Source organism: Branchiostoma floridae, chromosome 6 (genome assembly GCF_000003815.2).
Source record: "Branchiostoma floridae strain S238N-H82 chromosome 6, Bfl_VNyyK, whole genome shotgun sequence".
NCBI lineage: Eukaryota > Metazoa > Chordata > Leptocardii > Amphioxiformes > Branchiostomatidae > Branchiostoma > Branchiostoma floridae.
This window is the reverse complement of record NC_049984.1, coordinates 11,208,834-11,226,907: the sequence shown is the minus strand read 5'-3', so window position 1 is coordinate 11,226,907 and position 18,074 is coordinate 11,208,834. Positions and strand designations below refer to the sequence as shown.

Genomic DNA, 18,074 nt, shown 5'->3' with positions numbered 1-18,074 from the left:
GCCACTGAACTGACGTCATACCCCAGATCAGTCCACACTGTGATTGCTCCTCAGGTTACGACCCTTAAGGTGAAACGCCTTGAGAAATGCAAAAGCTTATCTTAAAACTGACAAACGACAAATTTCTTCGTGTTGCATATTGGCAACTTTTTTTTACCGCTGGCCTGGTGCCATGTCCGGACAAATGGCTGCATGCGGGTACCTTTGTAACTTTTCTCCTCCATCACTACTTGTGCTTATCTCCTGTCAGAAAACGTTACCTTTCCCCACCCCTCTCTCCTGTAACTCACGCCGAAAAAGCACTTTTGTCCAATACAAATTTTAAAAGCCTCGCTTAGACAACAATTACGGTTCAAATGGTCCATCTTTCACTATCAAAGCTGACATAAATGATGCCCATCTTCTGACATGCAGGCTTTGAAGGCGCCATATGGCCCGTTTTACGGCGATTGAACGCGGCAGTTCCTGGAGTTTAGACCATTCCCCGTGGCCATCGTCGTCACCGGATGTATAGAACTGAGCGGGAAGCCATCCGGTCCAATCGGTCTTCAGTGACCGTGCAAATATATGCCCCATATTCAAGAAAATGGTGATTTTTCGCTTTGGCGTGTTGTAGAAGATGGCAGTAAAAATGAAATAAACATAACCTCTGAATTGGTCTATTTCCACCTGTTCTTGGGTAGGGTAGAATTGCCATCTGTCTGACTGTGTGAACTACAAATGTTTCGATATCACTAATGACATGGACATGGAATGGGTCATTTGCTTCACAAATTTGTTATAGCATATTTTCGGTAGAGTCGTCTTGTATATTAGCATATACCTTTTTGTTGAAATTGAAAACTTTAGATTATACATGAGTTGCATTTTATCTGTTATTAAACACTACTGAAATGTGTTTGAAACATCGGTCTGGCGGTTGTGACGATTTGAAGCCAAATACAAATATAGATATTAATATATCATACATATAACTTTTATGTATATATTTATACTTAGAGAGAGAGGTGGGGAGAGAGATTCCAACTTCTGTAATGATTCCTCATGGCTACTATTGTCTTCCCCAGTGTCCATCGTCACTACAGAGAACTGGCCGCCGTTTCGAGGCTTCGCCCTCAAGGCCACAGCCAAGGACGATCCCGGCATCTTCAGGGGGACCTTCCGCGGTCCCCTGCCCGGGGGGACCCAGGAGATGGCCGGCTGCGGCTCCATGAACGCCGTCACCCACACGGACAGACAGGAAATGGTTCGGGTGGACTTCCGGTGGACCGCCAGGAAGAACGACACGAAGTGCATCAAGTTTTGGTGAGAATATCAATCGCATATTCGAAGCTAGTGGTATAGCAAAAGCTAAAAATTCTTTATTGATTCTGCTGATAGAATAAAAATTATATATAACTTCGTGCAAAGTGACCAAGAAAGCTACCTACATACTACCGTGCAAGAACTATCTACCTCCAGAAATTGATGACCATAGCTTGTGTAGAACACGAGAGAAAAAACGGACGCTCTCCTACAGCACCAAGGAAAACCGCCGGTGGGCAGGGGGTGTGGGTGGGTGTGTCGGGCAAAATCTAGTCTTTGGTAGAAGATCTGACCATACACCAAATTTCGTGACATACATTCATAGCTTAATGAGTTATTCAACCACATAACATACAAACATACGCACACCACTCAAACATAACCTTCTTGCGACGTAAAAGCATGATAAAAAAACCCGCACGCACTTTCAAATACCCGCATATGGACGACCAACGACCGTACTTCGTGTTCAACGACAAGATGAAACACGCCGACAGTGAGAGGCGAACTTTGTGAAAGAAAGTGCCCCAGAGTATTGCCAGAGACTCCGACAGAAGGCTGTGTGCCAAAAAGGGGCAGATATCGAATGGCTTACAGCGTCTATCTAAAACCCGAAACATTCCCTCATGTATCAAGAGTACCTTTTTAAATATTTATACACTTCATTCCTACCGGTTATGACTTCTGTAGGTCTACAATCAATAACTGAGCCGAACAGATGGGACAACACATGATACAGTAATGTATCAGTGACACACGCACTGAGGGGGAGAATAGCAAAATTGGTGTGCGAGTGTTTAACAGCAGTGCTGGGCGACATAAGGCAGAGGGGAGGAACGATATATAAATGTGCAATATTCCAGTTACAGACAAGAATGGTGATGGTTCTACTGCACTCTGGCTGCTACAGATGTACAAAGGTTTGAACCACGAATGTCTAACCCCTTAGTTAAATTCTTTCCAATGCATATTCTCCTTTTCTTTGCCGTGAGAGAAGTACAGAACACGTACATGACTTGCATACATTCAAGAGACATTTCCCGTACAGCCCCATTCCACTAGACGGCGATCGTGCTGTGACCTCATTGCAGGCTCGTTGAGACCTAAACCTACATTTGTGTAACAGTTCTCTTCACAATGAAATACATGTATTATGTAAAATGTTAAAGTATGACGGAACAGACAAAAACACACAAAGCGTAAAACGATTCGCTTTTATGTCTGAAATTAGCTGTGCGCTCTGTCAATCACTCGTTCGCACGACAATCTCAGCGAGGTCGCAGCCCTGGTGGGAATGGAGGTTATTATGCGATGCGGCGTCTCTATTGCATATTGGAATGATAAGTGCATATCGATGTGTAAAGGCCAAAGCATCATTCTCTTCCTCATTGTTTTCCATCCATTACATAGATTAGAATTTTGACACAGCTATGCCTGAGTTCAATCAGGTCGTCTGAAGGACCTCCTGGCTATTCTAACTAGCTGCCCCACCCCCAGCTTTAACGTGCGTTGAAGCTGAGATGATGTGATGGCACTGGTAGAGTGATTCCCTCTGAAAAACAGATACATGTATCTCAGCTTGGGTAAGTGAATATCAAATGGAACATGACGACAAAACATGTTGGCAGGCTCGATGATGATATTGCTGAATATATCATATCAACGTTACGTTTTTTTATAACTACGGAAAGCGTCTCATATCCTGTTTTATATTCCGATCTTATCGATTATTGCAGTACTGAATCGTTATATTTTCTCGGCGCTTGCGTAATCCTCAGAAAAGCTGGAGCAGTAATTGACTCGTCTATACAGGCAGGCATATTCAAACGTTCGATTAATGTGTTCCCTGCATGAAAACGCCATTCCTGGCGTCAGTTCACTATAAAACTACCGTCTAGAGATCACCATTACCCTTTTGCAGTTTCCACCCATGTGGCATTTCGTAATTTATTGTCCAATCTATCGGGCACTTACTAGAGATTTAGGCTGAAAACTTGCTTGGGTGATGCGTGGTTTTCTTCGTTATCTACATCAACAGGAGTCAAAGCACATTTGAACTGCAGTAAAATGATGTTATGACATATATTCTGCCTTACTTCACTATTTGAACACGTATATAAGCCCTGACGGCAAAATGACTGCACCCCACAGGATTTTACCCGCTAGATAGACAAAATGCCTCAATGTTTACACCTTTTCTGTCAGCGCCAAATCGTCTAGGAAATGTGACCACGGCAATCTTTTGTTGTATTCCCTTCAATTCAACTTCAGGTATATGTAAAATCATAAATCACACACACAGTATAATGTATTTGTGACCTTTCTTTATTTCGGTACAACGTATCTAAAATCATTCATTACCTGAAAAGCTTTCATCATTGTCAAGACGAGTTTATATGCATTTCCGTAAAAAATAAATGTCTTTGCTTGGACAACAGAAGTAGTTGATTGATTCCGGTCTTTATAATGGGGTGGGGAAAATAAAGCGGTTATAAGATTGAGCCAGTGACGTTGACGGTCCCCTATAAAACCCTTCCAGTCGACCTCCTACAGAAACGTTAAAATGTGTTTAGATTGCATCTTTAGGTTGAAAGGTTTTTATGACAGAGAAGCCCGATAAACTTTCACTCGGGAGAAAAGACTGTGCGGAAGCTATCATGGCAGAGATCCCTCAATCGATTACTTTCCCCACTGGTCGGCAGGAAATAATACGGACGGTGTTTTTACTGGGCTCCAGAAGGGTATTACGAGACTATTACCAGTCTTGATGCGAGCTCACGCCGTGAACACACATACTAAAGGCTTCAATTGAGTTGTGATTGGTGACTCCACTTGTTATATGGCTCCAGGCGTCTCATGTACAGAATGGATCATGTAGTATATGTACTTCTGTCAATTCATACTGGTACTTTGTATATTGTCTATCCGTTCATCATTTATTTGTTTGTTTGTTTACTTTTTGAAAGTTCTATCAAAGGAAGGCAATAGCTAGAGAGGATTACAATCTTTTATCTTGTTTACTATACAAAACAATACTCATTGTGGGTCTCTCAAATGTTTGAGTTACACTACCTCCTAGTAAGTGAAATATGGAGGTCAAAAGATGGTAGTGGCAGTGGAAAAAACATGTCCTTAATGTAGAACTTCGGAGTTGGGATACAAGTGAGAACCTCAGCGGAGTATCCGTCATTCATAGTTATAGTCATACGGTGCATCACAGCACGGTTGGGGTTGTACCACCCCGTAAATATACCGCCCCTTACGGGGTGGTATATCCTTTCTTCTAGCTATAGCTAAATACAAGACGGGGATACGCCAGTTCTCCCGTCCGGGTGAATGGAGTACTAGTAACCGCGCGTTACCGCGGCCACATGAAATAGCGATAAAGTAACACCAAACTTGCTACATTACTCATTTGAGAGAGGGCAAACAGGTCTCGTCCAAAAACAATTGGTAATGCGGATGTGTACCCTGTTGAGACATGTAAGGAAGCTTTGGGGATCAAGCTCCAACCCTGGTGTGACAGCAATAGTCCAATTTTAGCCTTACAGTGGTACTCTGTGTTATTTGTAACAGGGGCCTGCTCTCGTCTGGCTCACACGAAATGGATCCATCCACATTGTGGTCAGGTCATGTGAGCTTGGCTTCTGAAAGTTCTATTGAACAAGAAAGGTCACCCCAAACATCATAGTCCCGGAAAACTGATGACGCGGACGGTTTCGTGGCAGTCGATGCGCTTATATGTGCTCAAATTTCTTCCATCCCACTACTATGGGTAATCTTTCAAGCCTGGACTCTTTCCAAGTTACATATGAGAGGCTTAACTACTGCCCAGGAACACCATTCATTTACCCGTCACATTCCCCAAGTTTAGATTGATCCCTCGCAAAGTTGTAATGTTTTCTGCCTATTTGACTAGAAATGAGTCAGCGACTTCACAGTAATTTTGCCACAGGTGACTGCTTTACAATCAGTCAATTGTGACGCAGACGGCACTGAATAGATCGCAGTGGGATCACTATTATACATGCAGCCCCAAAGTTATCCAGGCGAAAGAAATATAAGAGACCAGAAAGATCTGATAACATATACTCTTTGCAATAAATCCGAGTACCGTAAGACAGCGGATGAATCAATGATGGCGGGGTCTAATGCTGGGGTTTTCGAGATAAAGTTGCAGCCAGGGTACCATTCGATTACTACAGGGGCTCCTTACACTTGCTGCCCTGAAAAAAATCGTCTGGGCAGCGAATGTAAAAGAGCCCCGGTAGAAATGTGATGGTGTCCAGGCTAACAAAGTGGAGGGCTGCGTTTCAAAAATTGAAGGAGGAACAGGTTCTGGAAAAGTGTGCGAAAAATGCTGACGATGCTGACTGATGAATGGAGATCTACATACAAGTACATTTTGTCCTACTAAGCTAAGTGCATTTACAAACATGAACATGTGGATACGAGTTTAGCAGTCTGAGGTATAGGTCCGGCATCTTTTCACTTCTTGGTGATGGTGCAAATATAGGATTGTGAAGGGTTAGCTACAGTTGGTTTATCTACGCGGATGAGGAACATAATTTGTCCTTGCTACTCATATATCTTAAGTGAGAGGATTAACTTTCTATATAGAGATAGATAGCGTGTTTCTGTCATTAACATACATATTGCAATCTAGGATGAAGTGCGCATCATTCTCTGCCGTGGTTGAGTGTACAAAATTTACATATTCGTCATAATTGTTATTTCTAAAACACCTTTACCTTGCTCTTTAAAAGTTAACACAGTCTTTTGTCTCTCAAACCTGCACAGTGCGAACATAATGCCCAAATTGTACTTTCTTACATAAGGTTTCGATAGCCAGTTAAGGTCCATAACTCAACCTTGAGCGAGCCATGAGTCTTCCTTCCGACAAATGATGACAAATGTAGCGATTACTCTACTCTTCAGGGATGATAAAGGGCTGGCGGCATAAATTACCATGATCGATTGGGTGATTCCCAGGGAGTTATGACGCTCAGCGTGCCGTGTGTTTAACAGGTAAGGTCCCATCAACACATCATTTGTTACACCATTTTGGCAGCTAACGTCTAAGAAACTTGCGAGGTTTTGAGACAAAGAAACATCTTCTAGACGATTGACCTGGAACATCAGACGACAAATAAGATGGATGTCTAGGGAAGGAACGACCTGTAGTCTTCAGTGCATCTGAAAGTCCGAACAATTAAGATCAGGTATTCGAATATTCTAGGCACATCGCAACTTGAAATCCAAACGACTGAAACAATGCAGTTCTAATAGTGCATCCATTCGCATGCAGAAAACCTCGTGTGGACGAAATTTACTGTTTGGCTGTCCTTTTTTGTGTCAAGAGAGTAATACTGATCTACAAATTCCTTTTAGTGAGAGGTCATTTTATGTGCTGTTTGGATGAAAGTCAGTAACTTCTCTTTCTTGGTGTCGCGTCGGCTAATACCTATATTGGTCATGATTTTCTTTACAATTACGGAATGATTGGTATTCTTGTAAGAACTGTGCGAATGTTCCGACAAAGGTATTAAATCGTAGTTATACCCGGCAATAAAGACGGTATTGACATTTCGAACATTGTAAAATCTATCAAACATTAATGTAAAGTTCAGCATACCTGTGATAAGAATATATTGATTGCTATAAAACATGCATTGTCTGTTGGCTTCTTTTCATTATATGCTGAAAAGTTTATCATCTTTTTCCTCTTGTCTGCTATTTCGCGACATAAGTCAATAAAATGCAATCAGCTCAGAAATATTACCCATTTTGATTTAATGTTTTATTTACCAAATGTCGGCATTGATGTCGTCAATTGAATGGCAGCTGCATTCTCGAGCTCATATTAGAGCACTGTTCGTAGCCAAACCGACAGACGATACCACATGTTAAGGAAACATTAACTCTATAAGAGGGACGTGATATTCATTATGTTACTGCGTCACTTGAATGATGCATTAGCGACGTTGACGTTTGCATCTACACCCCCCCCCCCCAAAATGGAGGTATTGTAATCCGTTGGTGTGTTTGCTTGTCTTAGCGTGTGGACACAATAATGTGGATATTGCTGGGTGGCAGCCTACCAGGGTGTAAGGTACAAATAGTGTAATAGAATACTTGAAGCATTGGAAGTCTAGTTTTACCCTGGACCAGTGTTGTAGATTGGCTGGAAGTTATTATGACGGTCACACCCATTTTGGAGCTTGAATTTGAATATTTCCTTTCTTGGTGTCTCTCAAGTACCAATTGGATTAACTGCTATTTGGCATATCTTATTATCTGGATGTCTAACATTCGTCGACATAATTATGAATCGTTGTCGACGTCCTGCCGGTGATGTCATGTCGGCGGATATCTAGAGTGGCCTTTAGGGGAGTGTAGGTCCACACTTGGAGGAAACGATTAGAAAGTCCCCGAACACATTAATTTTACTACCTTTGTTGGTTCGAAGTGCCATTTTTCATGTCGAAAGAATAAGTGGTTCTAAATGAGTCCAAAGTGTACAAGACCAACAGAGAAATACTCGTCTCAGGTAACATTTCAGCCGAAGTTCGCAAGCTCTTGTTGAAAAACTTGAAATGAAGGAAAGTTTTGTATCGGGATCGGCGTTAAGCGGATATCTCACTGGGCTGCGCTAAGTTTCGCGAGAAAATTGCGGCAACTTTGCAACTGTGACAGTGTGCCAATTTTCCCTTGCCGTCTCACTGACGTGCGACGCATTCAGTATTAAGCCAAACAAAATGGCCACACCCATAATGTCATTTTCGCAGTTTCGATACTTCATTGAACATCACAGTGTTGCCATTCAATCAAAAACAACATAAGATGATAAAAAACTCATCAAAAGAGAGATCTGCAGTGATAAAAGGATGTTCACCGCTGCGCGCCACTGTGCAAATATCTGTGGTGTGAGATACCCGATTAGCTGATCAAAATGAACAAAAAAATGCCATTTTCATTGACGTTCTCCTCTCCGACGAGTGAGGGTTTATAAACGTCTATACCCAAGCTTAACCCTTATCTATTCTCGTCAATGATGAATGACTTGCAGTACTCGGGGTCTCCATGTCTAATCCGGTAATGGCAAAGTTTGTCAGAATGCGCCTGTTTCCCCAACATGAACCAAAAACTTTCCGGTCTCCGTATGATAACGGGCGAAGGTCCATTTACTTGCCACAGACGATGCCACTCGGAATAACGTATGGCCATGGCTATGGTATTAGACAGGTTGGCGAAGGAATAAAAGTATTCTATTGAGATAGGGTAGTAAAGTGAAAGCGTACAGTAAAAAGGGCCGTAGCCGCTGAATGCCTCTTGCATAACACACTATGTCTTTTAGATATCCATATCGATTTCTCAGAGGCGACATCCTAACACAGTGGTGCCTTGTGAATCTAGCGTTATATATATATATATATATATATATATATATATGGAACTTTGAAGCTCTAATGTTGGCACATATAGTTTTTTGAGGATTCAAATAGAAACACTTTGATTTATTGTTATATTGGCAATTGGGAATGCAGTCTTTATAGCTCAAAATCGTATCTTTATACCCATCCAGATGATACTGTTGAGCACAGTTCGTAATTGTGAGTTGTCAGCCTGCTGAATCTGGGTCGGATGCCAGACACTAAAACGACCGTGATAACGGCAGGATAACATGGCTGATGTGACGATTTGGACGTCTGAGAGATAGAGGTTATGGCCGTGCGTTCTTATTATCTTCCCATCATTTAAAGCCCCACGGCCGCCAGGCGCCTGCAGGTCCGGTGGACACTCTCTGATATCGTAAAGGCCAATCAACGGGGAAATTAGTGGAAATAGAATCATCTAACCACGAAGTAGACCCGACAATCAACCATCGGCACGCCCCGCCACGTTTTCAAATTGAATTCAAATTTGGAGTTAATGCAGTAGTCTTCCCCATTCTAATGGCCACCTCAATAGACAATTTGGAGGTTAATCACAATCTAAGTCTTTCTGCTTCGACCCCCAGAGAATGGGTTTTCTGAAATAGCCAGTTAGCGTTCCTTGATTTGTTCGCAAGACACAACTGTGTGCGGGTGGAGAAAGGCGTTGGTAATTCAACAGGGTCAGCGGTAAATTGTGGGGAGTGCCAAGGTTAGACCAGAGGGTAGGAAAGTGCATGGTTTGGCTGTTTGCAGACCACCGCTGTAGGGATGTAATTAACCTAAGACTTCCTGTATCGTGATGATAATAGATCGCCTGGGATCTGCTGTATTGAGATTTTGTACCATTAACGTGAGATCTACGTGACTGAATTTCAGGCAGTCTGTAGACGCAAGTTGTCTGCTGACCAGACATCCGACATTGATCTTCGTTTTTCAAAAACATGTAACGTTATTCTTTTACTTAAAGATGATTTCGTCTTTAGTTAAAGGATTATTCAAAAGTGTCAGAACATAGTGTTAATTAGAAAGGCCTAGATCTTTTTGTTGTTGACTCTTTAACATCTAAGTACATTAACTCCAACAAACGTTTATATGCATGTTTTATAGATTTTAGAAAAGCCTTTGATAGTGTTTGGAGAGAAGGCCTACGCTATAAACTGCTTAGTACAGGGATAGGTGGCAAATTCTATGAGTTGATCAAAACTATGTATTCTCACCCTCAAACGTGTGTCAAAACCTCCGAAGGTCTCACTCCCTTATTCAGTACGTACAAAGGAGTAAGACAAGGCTGCAATCTCAGCCCCACCCTGTTCAACCTGTTTATAAATGACCTTGTTAAAGAACTAGATAATCCTGACTGTGCACCTCCAATATTACACAATTTGTTTGTCTCATGTTTACTTTACGCGGATGACGTAGTAATATTCTCAGAGACTGAAAAGGGACTACAAGGTGCTCTGGACAAACTTAACATGTTCTGCACAAATTGGAAATTACAAGTTAATCTGAAAAAAACAAAAGTTATAATTTTCAACAAAACAGGACGCCTGTTCAAGGACGTCAGCTTTTTCTTTGGCCAGGAGATCATCGAAATCACAAGTTCTTATTGTTATTTAGGTTTGACACTGTCTTCGTCAGGCACTTTTACTACCGCCAAGAAGCAATTGTCCCAAAAAGCACGGAAAGCTCTTTTTAGTCTCAAGCCATTATTCCGTTCATCTCTATCTCCGAAGGCCTTGTTAAGAATTTATGATGCATGTATCAAGTCCATTATGTTATACGGTTGTGAGATTTGGGGCAAGGATTATCTGAATGATAACTGTCCCATTGAAATAATCCAGAATAGATTCTGTAAAAATATTCTTGGAGTACAAAGAAGTTCTAGTAACTCGGCGTGTAGAGCGGAGCTTGGTATATACCCAGTTGATCTAGATGTTTCAGTCCGTATAGTCAAATATTGGCTTCGACTCAGACAATTAAATATGTCTTCACATCCGTTACAAGTAGATGCACTTCAGTCACAACATTATTTACCAGAGAACAGCCGCAGGAAAAACTGGATACATCATGTAAAGGAAGTACTTGATAACAGCGGCTACTCATACATCTGGAATACCGACATCATAGACAGCAGTTATTCATGTGCATTGTTAAGGAGAAGGTTGAATGACATGTATACTCAAACTTTCTTTTACAAGTTATCTGTAGACGAAGGAAAACTTAGATTTTACAAAAACTTAAAAACAACATATGACATGGAAAACTACTTGTACCATAATGATTATGATTACCGCTCAGCAATATGTAAGTTACGAATTAGTTCGCACCCGTTAGAAATAGAGAAAGGAAGATACAAAAAGCTACCTGTTCAAGAAAGAATTTGTAAGCAGTGCACAATGAATGCAGTTGAAAATGAAACACATTTTATTTGTGAATGCCCCCAATTCGAAGCCGAAAGAAAAAGGCTATTTGATAGAGTGACCGAAATCACACCAACATTTTCATTGTTAAAAACGCCACAAAAGATTCTCTTCCTACTAACATCAAGGGATCAATCTATTATAGAACACATGGGGCATTTCATTTTCAAATGTCTTCAAGAAAGAAGTCAAACCCTGTAATAGTTACGTAGACTTAGTACCCCATTATGTATCGTATGTATATTCATCCACTTAATATGTGTATGTTAGAATTTAGTTTATCTACATGTATTCAGACCACATTTATTCATCTCATGTAATTAGTCATTCTTTTCTTGCAATTAGCCCAATGGGCATGAATTTGCAATAAACTTTAAACTTTAATATGAATAATACAATCCCGCCAACGTTGTTGTTTTGTCTGTGCTTTTAATAGTTTGGGATCAGAATTGTGAAGTTCATTTATACCAATGGATAACTTTTCAGTTGTTCCGTTATTCGCTTTGGAGAATTTCAAAGAGTAAACCCGCGCGTGGGCCTTGAAGCGTGTGCTGGTCTGTAGTAAGGGGTGATGTCTAGGTCAGTGCACATCTTCCACCTTCCCGCCGATAAAGTATTGAGTTCACCACGCACATCACTTTCATCAGACGCCCTCCCTTCCAGACTCAGACCCTTGGTACAACATGAAAGGCCCCGTAATTACGCTTTCTCTTTCGTCGACGCAATATAGGTCCACTGTGAATTGTAAGATCAGAAGATGTTCGCTAGAGTAGGTGCCTTGGGCATGGCCTAGCTGATGCGTTCTCTTCCATGGATGACGCAGACCCCTGAGGTCTGTATGCTGGAGAATAGTGTGTTATTGTAAGTTTGTTCCCTTTGCGTGCAGCTGGTATTAATAAAGCACTAACACATCACGGAAGTTTTGTCAAGCTGTTTGGTCCTGGACATATTGTGCAGTCTGGAAATGTGTTCGGATGCAACTCACAGGGCAATAAATTATACACAGTATAAGTTCTACTCGCACAATATGACAAAAAAACGTCACGACCCCGACCAGAAAAAAATACAAGACCAAAACTAGACTAAATATTTAATGTTTACCTTCTACTTTATAATTGATTAACGCGATCTAGCCTAACAAACTACTGCTCTGTTTATCATATTATATATTGTGGACAGCCATGTTCTGCCACTTATTCTACAATTTATCCATTACGGGTTGTCTGCTACAATAGCTATGGTGACAGCATATGGCCTTTGTTTGGAGAAGAAGAAGATTAAACGGAGCAAAAATAATGTTTTTCCTTTCCATGAAGGTAGATATAAATAGGCAAGAGATAGGAGGAGTTATTGTCTATTCTGCTTGGAGGTAGCATATCAGACATTAAGGTTTTCCCTCCTATAATTTTTGGGATATAACAAACATAGCTTTGTACGAGTTGCAATGAACCAATGCTAAACTATGACATTCCTTTGCTGCCAGCCATTACCCTTGCCATGGTGCTGAATAACCAGTTGCTATTACATGCCGTTTTTACGAGAATCGGCCACGAAAATGCTTGTTTGATGCATGGCGTATGGGAAATGCAAAGTCCAAAACTTATCACGAACTGTAAATCCCTTCCGGCAAGTTCGTGAGAAAAAGAGTAGACTTTGATGCTTCAGGTCATACAAAAACGTGGCCATCCTTCCTGATGTGAAGACGATGATGGGAAGATTAGCGAGAGCCGCGCCACGGTAGGCGTTTGGCGGACTTTTCATGCATGGCTCATCACCTCTCAATTATGTCTACTAAGTGAAAAATGTTTTGGGAAAATGAAAAATGTTGTAGTGCATTGCCATTTTCCTAAACATTTATTCCAGTGACTATCTGATACAACTATGAAAGTTGGACCAAACTTGTCAGCAGTTAAATGAAGAAAGATGGTCTTTAAAACTCGTGTTATGAATATCAAGGTTCTACTGCGTGCCCTGATATGCTGAATGAGGTGGCTCTTGTACTCCGGGCTGAGGTTTACACGCTTGTGGGCGCGGCCTCTAACAGGAGAGCCACAACCTGTTTTTCAAGGTATAACCGATTCTGTGATTGGATGACGGCTGGTTAGCTATGGAGGGCACAAAAGTGGAAACAGTTGAGCAGAGCCTCCCCGAGGTATATTGTATAAGCCGCGGATGAGGCTCTTTGTAGGAAGATGAATAGGACAAGACTAGGTTCTAAGTATAGCAGAGATACGACCCTTTTGGCTTTGGCATGAATAGCTTTAACTTTATGATGATATTATATCGGGATTTTGCAGAACAATGTTCACAGTCTTTAATTTGACCCAGCAACAGTCGTGGTAGTAGTTAGGAAAACGACAGAATAACGGATTTTTAACATTCTATCTTCACTCTTACAAAGTAACACTAAGAATAACATTAGGTTTCCAATTAGCCTTTGCTCCTTTCTCCCATACTAAAATATCCCCTGCTATTTGAAACGTGAGGAAACCATAATGTTTTTAATGTTTCTATGATGTAGAATCGCTTTTTTTAGAGTGGAATGCTTTCATCAATTCAGAATCATATAACAACGCATAAATGTGGCTCAACCAAAATTGACTACCTGCGTAGTTAAGTATTGTCACGGAATGGGGGTAATTGTGCTTGTTTGGCTTGCCGAGGTTCGAGTTTCCATTAACGTTTTCCTTTAGTAGCATTTAGAAAGCATCATTATAGCGGGTGTTGAAAGGGACAGGCTTAATGTCTGGTGTCGTCTGAAACCCTGTAATGTTCGAGGCGTTATTACAAGGCCTGACCCCTGACCCCTAGGTCACCGCAGGTACCGCTAGGCACGTCAATCACAGGTACGGCGACATTTGTATCATGGATAGCAGGTTCATTTTTATAGGATGAGTCGGGATTCGGAATAAAGAGAAAGGTATGTATTTATTTGAGACTGATATATCTCATTTTGTTGTTCAAATTTATATGAGCTACTGATGATTTCAAGCTTCCTACAATAATAAAGAGTGAGTCAGGGGACTGGTTATTGTTTCTGACGGACGCACAATGCACGTAGGGGTTGACCATATTTGAATCAACTCAGTTGCTCATAGAAATCTAAATAACAATTTGATATATTTTCGTCTAATGGAGATATGTGTCTTTACTTTTGTGCAATAAGGAATGAACCTGTTTTAATAAGAGCGGCATTGCGTTTTGATTAAACCACCCACATGCTCATACTTCACTCTGCTGACGTGAAGAAGACAGCGAGTCTTTAGAATTGTGATCTTGAAAACCGTCTTTATAACGATTTTGCAGTTGAAACAACTTTTGCTAAGCGGTGACTTGTCTAAACAGCTCTTACAGACCTACATTAGACTAGGCGGCGATAGCACTGCGACCTCGCCGCGACCATGGTTGGATTTGTGTAAGCCTTGAATTTATAACTGAAATGTCATACAGATGTAAAAGTTTGACTAAAAAACTCAATGGTTAAAATTTTTTTCCCCATCAAACTCGAGGCGAGGTCGCCGCCCTAGTTGAATGGGCGTGTCAACGAAGAATAGGAATATGGTATAAAACATCCTTTCATCCACACCGATTCCTGGTATTTTGACACAAATCTAAACTTGTCAGCCATGAAGACAACGATCTAGATATCCTTTTACATTTATTAACTAGGTCTTGAATAAATGGCTTTTCAACCACTTAGTTTAAATCATAGTTTAAGATGTTCCCTGCGAGCCGCTTTCGCAACCATAGTTCCATTTTCAATTCAGCGTTTTTGAAAGACCAAAACCGCCAGGTACTTAGCTATCCGTTACTATCACCTGGTGGTTGCTATACTCATGAAATCTTTATCTCCGAGGGGTTGCTTCGCACGGCAATACTGAATTTATAGGATAATTCTAAACCCATACCAATCTTCGCAAATGGGAAACAGTCAATGAACGACCTGTGCTCAAAATCACTTCGGGTCCCATTAGAAGGTAATGTTCCGTATGGCCATGCTAAGTCCATTTTTGGTACAAGGCAATGCTGTGATCACCCCACTGTTACGAATGTAAAATGCACCAATCAATGACGTATACAGTGTTGGAAGGAGGTTTTTATTGGCTTCACACGAAGATCATAGGGCAGCTCCCAGATCACTTTACTTCTCCTAACTATTACGATCAACACCCGTGAACACGAGTTACCAAATGTACTAGCTATAACTTATAAAACTAATCCACACACCATGCAGTCATTTTACCTCCGTGAAAAAAGAGGTATTGAATTCATTTAGTGTTTTGTTTGATTATTTGTCTTTGTGTGCGTAACAAATTGTAAGGTGGGATGGTTTCATAGTAGCCTGGAGTCCAGTCTTGTTACCCCAAAACGGACCAAAGCTAACAAGAGTGGACTCCAGGCTAGTGTAAAATGATATTTGGTGAATTGTGAGTGTGGTTTGGAACGTGACCAATGTAGCTTTACCTTAGAGCCAGGAACTGCTTACGTGCAAGGGAAGTATGTTTTGATGGTTGCCTCATACTGTTGTAATCAATACGTAAGTAACTGATTTTTACCTGGATGGATTGGTAATCAAAAACCTTTAAAGATATTCTACCCGTCATTCCGTGATTAGATCAGGCCTTTTTTGTTGTTTAAGACAATGTTTTTTGACGCTGGCTCGTGTAAGACTATTTGCACAGAGTACTTACACAATACCGTGAAGGCTCGCTAGTTCTTATGCAGCCTACTGTAGTAACAACTTATGACGCCGTTAGCTTTATTTGGCACTGAAATCGTGATCCTATATCATGCACATAACACCGACATGACGCTCGCTAATGAAGCCGGCGCCGCGTACATCACATAGCATCTACCAGCGTACGTTATCTATCACCGATGTGATGGGGAAACGATCACACACTCCGCAGTAGGGGTGGGTACAGCTACAGACAATTCAGGTCCAGGTCCGGTCCAGGTCCAGAGGATCAGGTCCCTGGACCTAATTATCTGTGAAAACTTGTGAATGGGTGATACTCAAAACATAATGGTACCGGTCCATCTTGCTATAAAAGATTCTGTTTTGTGGTGTATTGGATGTCCACTGGCGTTTTATGATAATCCTGTAGAAAAAATCCTATAGTCATGTAAACAACATAACTGCCTCTGTTTTAGACCAAGTTTGACTGTAGAAGCTTGGTAAACATGACCATCAACTCTTCTCTACTCTCAACTCTTCACTCTTGTTATTTTCTTAGACTGATAGCCCTAAAACACATGAACGCCTGCCGGTATTATCTATTAATTTTCGAGCTGGTCTAACATCCGGTCTACTGATTTTCTTCAGGTCCGGTTTTTCTGGACCGGTTACCCACCCCTCCGCAGTATTACACAGACACAAAGATCTTATTTCTACACAATGAACAAGGGGCATCCTGACACATTTTCATGGCTACAGTTCTTCCTCTACACTTTTAATAGATAAAGGATATGCACGGTGGAGTAACAATGCAAAGTACAGCAATAATCTTGATATAATGGAGATGAAAAGATAAAACATCTATAGAGCGATTATCGGAAAAATGATTGATGGTAATGGACTAAATCAATTTATATTGCACGAACGAATATCACGCTTGAGATAGACAGTGAGTGGATAGAAATGATGAAATTTCATAATGAGAGATACTTAATGCTCACTACGCAGCTAATCAAATACTTGTATATATTTATGTATAATACATAAATCTCCAAGCAGATTTAGCAGTTGGACTTCTTTGAAGCGTATGTTGGCAGTGCTTTGTAGATTTTCTGGAGGTGTGCGTTTTTACAAATTCCCTCCAGACAAGATTGTTAACTGTTACATCTGCTTGGAGATCAGTCGTACATGCGATATGGCAAAGTCTGCCCCCTTTGACTAGCCTCCACCAGACTCCACATAGTAGAAATTGGCCAAATGGACATATAACGTGCCAGAGGAGATAGCCGACCAAAAACTACAGTTCACGACTTGTTGCTAACAGTAATTTTTTTGGCCGGCTAACTCCTTTGGTGTCTTATTTGTCCATAAGGCCAATAGGGTCTGAGAACTTATCCTCTACACCGACAACTGTCTCCTGTCGTGCATTTCCATATGGCCATAAGGTCAAAAGGTCATCATTCCAATAAAACATGGCCAGTCGGGGAACGGCACGGACAGTAACGGTTGGTTGGATGCCAAAACTTTGTACGCAGTCATTAATTATTGCATAACTGCGCTGCCATACATGTGCAGTACATGTGGATATGATGGCGACCCAAGGTTTAGACAGTTGAGACAGTTGTGTATCCATGACTTGTGCACCCTTATGTACGTCCTAATCCATTGGTAGGATGCCCTGTGGACGTACATGATGCCAAGGTTGCACTTCGAATTCCAAAACTGTACCGGGCCCAGCTGGACTGTTTGTGGGAGCGAAAAAAAATGAAAGTGTTTATCCAAAAATTTGTAAAAATTATGCTCACCACTGATATTTATTTGTTTTGATTGTTTTGGTCTCTTTTATAATACTAGTATTTTTCATTCCCATAAACTGCCCTGCCTGGCACCGGTTTGGAAATGTGCCCCTAGCATGATCAATTATCTGCTATACAGGAGAGGCACTCCTTATACAGCTACAGTAAGGCTGGATGCACTGATGCTGGCGTTATCAACATTATGAAAGATTAGGAAAACGTCGGGGAAGCCTGTGACATTTAGTGCGGTCAGAAGGCCGACCCTTTTCTGACAACAAGTAATTGAATCCCTGGTCACAGTAGTGAAAGGATGGCGCCTTGCCGACCGCGCTGACATTGTCAGGTACACATTATAGGTTAAGTAATGCAGGGCAGGCCAGTACGGGTGCCTGGAAATCTCTCAAACCCCGGGTGTGACAGGATTCTATTAACGCTATGG

The 18,074-nt window shown here is 41.3% G+C and overlaps 1 protein-coding gene across 1 annotated transcript in view; it reads left to right on the top strand.

Annotated features, from left to right (window-relative positions):
- Window positions 1-18,074, top strand: part of LOC118418401 — a 57,206-nt gene that overhangs the window by 6,780 nt on the left and 32,352 nt on the right. The window contains exon 2 of the mRNA XM_035824285.1: window positions 1,068-1,305. Within this exon, the coding sequence (XP_035680178.1) occupies window positions 1,068-1,305 (238 nt within the window). The remainder of the gene's footprint in view (window positions 1-1,067; window positions 1,306-18,074) is intronic.